Below are 7,207 nucleotides of genomic sequence, written 5' to 3' on the forward strand. Positions count from 1 at the left end.
ATAAACATAAACATAAACATTAAAAGCGATAGAGACAAAGATAGAGAGGAAGAAAGTGATAGGGATAAAAAGGAAATACAACTGAAGAATGTGCGATGTTATATTGTGATGTGTTATGCTACATATGTTATGTTATTGAATCTAATGCTATTCTATGTTATGTTATGCTAAGTACTAAGCTAAACTCCCCTCCACTTAACCCATTCCAACAAATTTTATTTCAGCTCAACTCAACTCACATAAACTATCCTTATTTTAGCGGTTGAATTTCAACCGCTGGGCGAACACTAGTACATATAAATGCACATATGAATTAAGTTTGGACCCTGCTGCTAAGCAGCTGTCACTTAAGTATCGCTTTATTACCGTCGAGTGTGGTGAATTGAATAGCAAGTCATGTAAGTATGTGTGTACGTACGTACATTTATAAGAAAACATATTTGCTGATTCATACTTAGATGGTTTCTTTTAAATGTGCTGCAAATAATGTGAATGTCTTAGATTACGCTTAGCTAATAGCTCGAAAATTTTTATGTGGCCTGATTTATTACATTACAATCTAGCAGAAACATAAATTTCATAATGAATATTAGTATTGTAAGTAAAACTTTAAGTGGCCCTGTCATTATTATAACAATACTAATATTCAGTCACATTAGTGCTAAAATTATAACTTGCTCTACATCAAGGCAAGACATCGAGCATCCTGGGTAGAGTTAAAGTAGAGTTGGGGGACTTTCAGGTGTACCGAACTTCAATCACATATTCTGGCGTAGTAGCGATCCAAGAAGAGGCAATGGGCCGTATGAATAAAAGCTATGCAAATTCCTTTTTCGATTTATTCAAACAAATTTAAGTAAACGGTTAGAACTTACAAAAAAAAATAAAATTAAATGAAGTAAATGGTAAGAAAAAGTAATTGGGGAAGACCATCTCAAGTGGGTTACAAATTTGCCGACGTTCGAATTCTCAGTTGATTTTTCGCTTAAATGAAGTTCTACCCACCTTAAATACACTCCGCAAATTTCTAGAAAAATGTTCAAATTTAGACTTTTCATGAGCACTTTAACTGTTTACAATGGTACGGAATTTATTTTTTTTCTCTGAAAATACAAATTGGAATGCGATGGTTTCTTAATCGTAGGGAGAGGACATACAACCCCATGATTCAATAATTAAAGGTTTGCTCACTAGTGACATTCGAGTTTTGACACTCCCTAAACTACCTTAAAGCTTAAACAGACGGCAGCGTTGATCCAGATTAACTCGGGCTTAATCCGGATCAACTGCAGGTAATCCCCGATCTGGATCATCGCTGCCGTCTGTTTATGCTTTTACAAAAGCTTTGCACACACACATAGTGCCTTGCTAAGGGAGTCGATTTTGTCAAGTGGGAGTGAGAAAACTGTTTTCTGAGCAAACCTTTTATTATTGAATCATGATGATGAGAATTTAAACAATTTCTCCGCCTGTCAGAAGAGTTATAATACCAGCATGTCACGCCGAAAGTAGACCAGAGTGGGTAAGGGAAGCTCTGGAGACTAAACAAGTTACACCATCAGCATGGAGGAGGATGAGGTGTATTCATCTCAACACCAGCTCATCTAGTGCTCTGCCTTTTCGAGTTAAGCTTCGAAGCACTTTTTCCACACTCCCGATAAGCTTTCGGTAATGGATATCAGTCGGTTGAAGAGTTTCGTTGTGGGCATGGCGCATTTTTCTTATAAGAGGCCTTGGGTGTCAACGTACGGTTCCCTTCCCTTCCTCCATTTCTACCCTCCCTCTCCCACTTCCGGCCTTGCTGTGTCTTTTTTCCCTCTTCCATTAAGGACACAACAATATGGCGTCTCTCTTACCTAACCTAACCTTAACTTTAAAATAAATATCGTATATTTTATTAAATCAATACCGTTTAAACTTAATTTATATGGACAATAGTTTTCAATTTCATAAACTAACTTACCACGTTATGGAAACGCTTGAACTTTTTGCACAGGTTTGCCGTCAATAGATATCGGGAACTTTATATGTATATCGGGCATGGTTGAGTCAAAAAACAACAAATAATAAACGGATAAAATCATACCAAGGCCACTTATACCACCGAGATAAAGGAAAAGCGAAAACCAACGAAAGAGTTTGGTGTCGAAGAAACTTGCTGTTTCCACCGTTGTTTCCGACTCTTCGTTAGCTGCCGATGTACCGTTGTCCATTGTGTAAACGAAACTGAAAAAGATTTCTGTTTCTTTGCAAGCGCTTAGCTAAGTCATTTAAATCAAAAGTGTAATTTCACTTTTTGCTTAGCATAAATGCGATGCGAAATAACATTTCTATCATATTTTATGACATTTGATTGACAAATACCCTTTCGTTCCTCATTTCAGGTTTACAAAAAAATGCCAATTCCCCGGTTTACACACACAGTTTCGACGAAGCCGTAGGTCTGACGCGTGTCGGACGCTTCCACTACCTGCTGATGTTGATATCCGGTTTATGCTTTATGGCTGTCATGGCTGAGACGATGGGCATTGGCATGATAATGCCATTAGTAAAATGTGAACTGGAGGCGTCGCAAGCCGAGCAGGGTCTACTCGCATCGGCGGGATTCTTCGGAATTGGGCTCAGCTCACACATGGTGGGCTTCCTGGCGGATACAGCGGGTCGTGTGCGAACGTTGCGATATTCACTGACATTGGCAGCCACTGCAACAATTATATCAGCCTTTTCCGTCAATACATGGATGCTAATCGTATTTCGCTTCCTCAACGGTTTCTTCATATCGGGCTGCCAGGCGTGTGTCTTTAGTTTGGTCGGTGAATTTCACAGCAATAAAACGCGCGTACGCTACGTGACGTTAATGGCGATTTTTCTACCGTTGGCGTTGGTATTTTTGCCAGGTGAGTTGTGGAGAGAACGTGAAAGTGAAAGTTTTTGGCTAAAATTTTGTTAAATTTTTCAGCCGTCGGTCTTGTCATCCTTCCGCTACAATTTGATATTGTAATTTTTGGCATGCGGTTCACCTCATGGCGACTTTTCTTCCTCATTAATACAACACTGTCTTTCTCCGGACTCGCTGGGTTATGTACACTGCCCGAGACGCCGAAATATATGCTGGTGCACGGAAATCATGATGCAGCTTTAAACACTTTGCGTAGCATTTACTCAAAGAATACCGGCGACAAGCCAGAGAATTTTCCCGTGAAAAGTATTATTTTAGAGACTGGTGGCGCCGATTTGGGAAACATTCATGGTGTCAGTGATGCATTTAAAATGATTTGGAGTCAAACAATGCCACTGTTTTATAGGCAACGTTGCTTACAAACGCTTAATTTATCTTTGTCCTTGTTTGTGGTATATGGCATCTCTCAGGGACTGTTCATGTGGTAAGTGACGGTTTGATGGAAATTCGGTACTTTATATTTACCAGTTTATAAGCTCGGTAATGACATGGGAACAGTGAGTGCCCAATATTTGGGTGAGCCATCTCCCGTGCGATGAAAAAAGGGTTAAATAAACAGATGGGTAGTGCTATTGGAAGTCTTCTGAAGCGAACCAGCGTTTTCCGATCGAAAGCTATTGATTGTCAGGAATTGCATACCATTTCTATGAAAACTTGTTTTCCCCATACAAAATACATGGAAAAGTTGGAGCGCTTTGAGCGACCTCTAAATATTTTTTGATTTCAAAATAAAAAAAAGGGTATTTTTTCGACATAGAACAATCCTAGGGTGTGGGAGCATTAAAATTCCGACCTTACTTATTTTGAACCACCCTAATATACATACCTACGCAAGAATTGAAAGCAGGGATACCAACTGGGATTTGGTTTCCGATTCAAAATTGGCGATTTTTTTCAGAAATTTAGTCAAATTAGCCTTGATAGAGTTGGCATCTCTGATTGAAAGGAATATGACTGACAGCTAGGCTTACAAGAAAGCGAAATGAGCGCATATGAGCAGAGATTGCTGAAAGGATACCACCTAATCGTCCTTTGTCCTTTGAACAACCAAAAAAAACTATTAGCAAGGAAACTCTGAATTTTCAAATTCTACCCCATCCCTGGCTGAGCTAATGAGGATGACATGCATTGGAAGTTCATTGACCACGAAGTGTCCTGCCATATTTCTTTAGTCTAATACAGATGGAATATAGTGGAGCTTCTGGGAATGGAATTACAACTCCTCTACTATTTATTCTCAATTCCCACTCTTGTGCCCGCTTGTATGGAGTCTTGGGTCATGGCAGAAACAGAGTGAGCTTTAGGTGGGCCACTCTCACGTACTCGGTTTAAATGTTTAAGGATGTGCCACCAAGTAATCTGTGACCCCACTGTGAAAAAATTCAGCCTAGACGACGAAACATCCGATATCGAATTTATGCTGATCGATTTCGTCGAAGCCCGAATCATGGTAGTATGCTGATCTACGTTAAAGCATAATGGGATCCGTCATGCTCTATGACTCCAAGAAACCAAATCTATCATGTTGTGATAGACGGAAGGTACGCTTCCAGTGCTGAGAGAACTAAATTCAAGTATCAATCTCGCTACTTTTGTCGTTGAATCGACTTTTTTCGGCCAGGTTAACGGTTGTTGAATGTAAACAAAAAGGAATTACCGGTCTTGCATCACCGGGGGTGGGTATTACAGCGGCAGCACCTTCTTCTATCAACTGACTTGGTGGGATAAATTGCCACCTTCTTGTCTTTAATGGAAAATTATCTTTTTGACATTTTTTTAACCAAAATTTTCTAGAAAATTGGTGCAAACATCTTCTAAATCTTATGATCAGTTCTTTCGGCTCGATATTAATCTGTCTCTCTCTCTCTCTTCTGTATTTCAGGTTTCCGACAATACTCAATGAACTCATTGCTAAAAACGGCCAAGGCCTCAAGGTGTGTGACGTAATAGGAAGCATGGAACTCACAATAACAGAGGCAAATGCAAATGATTGTAGTGGTTCAATTGATAATTTTATGTTTCAAGTCCTGATGATGATTGGTGGCGTTTTTATGTTAATTTTCGTCATATTCGCTTACACTATCGACATAGTTGGCAAAGTTAATTTATTAAGTAAGTTTTTGGCAAGAAAGTGGAAAGTGATCGATTTCAAATACTAAAACACATTTACATATAAAATTCTAATTATCTTTTCTAGTAATATGGCTTGTCATTTGCTGCGTCTGTGCTGCCATTATACATTGGCTTTCCGAGTTTACAGCCGCCATTGTTGCCTTGACTTTGTTAATGAGCCTTGGTAATTGCGGTGGTATTATTGGAACGCTCTCAATCGAATTCTATCCGACGGAGATCAATGCGATGGGCATGTGCTTCGCCATGATGATTGGTCGCTTAGNGGTCGGTATTATCGCAACGCTAATTGCCCTAGCAACTGTACTGCCAGAGAAGAAGCGTGAGAAGAAGTGACAAATGTTGTTGACGAATTGAGCAAGTATTCGAGATTAAAATAAATAATAATTATTTACTAAAGATTTTTAAATGTGTCACTGCGAGCCAACAAAGACGATATTGGGCTACAATTTACCTCACTGAGATGATTCATATTTGAAACATCAACCATTATTCGAAAGACTTGTAGAAAATACTAATAATATACATACATATAAATAAATAATTAAATTGTAATTTAGTTAAATATTATAGGTGGTTATGCGGTATTCGCCAAAGAACCACATTTTCAAAACATTAATAAACGCAAGATTAAAAAAAAATTATCGGGGTTTGTCAGTGTCGAATTCACAATAAATTGACTAGCCGTAGGTGTAATGCAAAATGCCATCTTAATAGAAACCTCATGACAACCTAAAATTTTTCTAGGGAAACTTCATATTTTTTTGTTCAAAGTCAAACCTTCTAAAGTAACTCAACCTACTTTAATTGACGGGCACAGATAGGTACACTAGGGTGATCCTTAAAAAAATCAAATGAACGATTTTTTTCAGTGTCACCCTTCAATCGGTAACACCACTGTTACAGATATCACATATAAATTTTGGTCCCGATTGCAGTCCATTAAGGTGTGTCGCAAAGTCGCGGTAACTAGGTGACCTGCTCCTTCCTCTAAAGATATCTAATTTAATCTAATCTAATATACACCATATGGATTTATCGAAAATGACTTTCTTTCTATTCTTCTGAAAATACCCACAAAACGTGTGTTCAGTAAATAAAGAATTATCATTTGACACATTGTAAGGTAAATGTAATGTAAATTTTTTTGGGTGCAATAGAAACAAGGGAAACCGGGACCTAGAAGTTCTTTTGTATCACTTTAATGGTTCCTAATCCTGACGGCCCAAGATGTTATTAGTCTTCTTTATTGAGATGTATATCTTTCCTAGCAAACAGGCCCGTCTAAGGCCTCCTACCTCTCTCCAGTACATACTGCGTTCTGAGTTTAACTGCGCTTGGATTAAGAGCCTCGTGGAGGACCAACTTACAGCCAAGAGTTGGATAGCGCCTGAGAAAGTTTGGTGCTAGGTCCAAAGACAGCCGCCCCTTCTCTGTCCTCCATCTTTGATCCGTCTGTGTACTAGTGTACATATCTGGGACCTAGTTGGGATAAACCCTTTGACCAGACATCTTGGTCAGCAAATTCATCGAAGCTGTTGCTGCTTGGATAAAAATGCTCCTGTCACCGACCAAAGTGCATTGCTTTTTCGTTTGTTCAGACTTGAAACGGCAGTTTTTTGCGGTGTTTTTGGCTACCAGACTACGGAGGCATAAGTTACAATCGGACGGACTATTGGTCGGTATATCCAGTCTATTAAGGCGCAAACGGGCGTAAAAATGGAGAAAGTGTCAACTGACACAATCTATCTTATGGAGTCTACGTGTTAACGAAAACTCACCACCGCATGACCTCTATCAACAGCAAATTTATATGTTTCTGCGTACCGAGCCAAGGTTCCCAAGGTTCGGCTTGTACCTTCTTGCAAACGGTACCAGAACAGTCTTTTGTGGGTTTATGTGGAGGTACTCATTGAGACACCAGTCTGATACCACGTGCAATACAACAGACCAGAGTAGAGGAGACAGAACACCCCCTGTGGGCAGGCACTTATGGCTCTGATGTTCACGGAGTTGTTGCCTAAGGACGATGTGATATCAAGGTCACAGAGCATGGTGTCGATCTATCCGACAGAGGACAGTTCCATGTCTTGTTGCACCAGTGGCCTTGAGACAGAT

General features: G+C 39.5%; 1 protein-coding gene across 1 annotated transcript in view; it reads left to right on the forward strand.

Moving 5' to 3' along the window:
* Positions 1-5,425, forward strand: part of LOC108376609 (synaptic vesicle glycoprotein 2A-like) — a 7,980-nt gene extending 2,555 nt beyond the window's left edge. The window contains exons 2-5 of the mRNA XM_017632834.1: positions 2,385-2,897; positions 2,960-3,383; positions 4,842-5,071; positions 5,157-5,425. Coding sequence (XP_017488323.1) covers positions 2,385-2,897; positions 2,960-3,383; positions 4,842-5,071; positions 5,157-5,425 — 1,436 coding nt within the window. The remainder of the gene's footprint in view (positions 1-2,384; positions 2,898-2,959; positions 3,384-4,841; positions 5,072-5,156) is intronic.
* Positions 5,426-7,207: the final 1,782 nt, after the last annotated feature.

The sequence above is a fragment of the Rhagoletis zephyria genome, unplaced genomic scaffold (genome assembly GCF_001687245.7).
Source record: "Rhagoletis zephyria isolate East Lansing unplaced genomic scaffold, Rhagoletis_zephyria_1.1 Rzeph_scaffold_10713, whole genome shotgun sequence".
Classification (NCBI taxonomy): Eukaryota; Metazoa; Arthropoda; class Insecta; order Diptera; family Tephritidae; genus Rhagoletis; species Rhagoletis zephyria.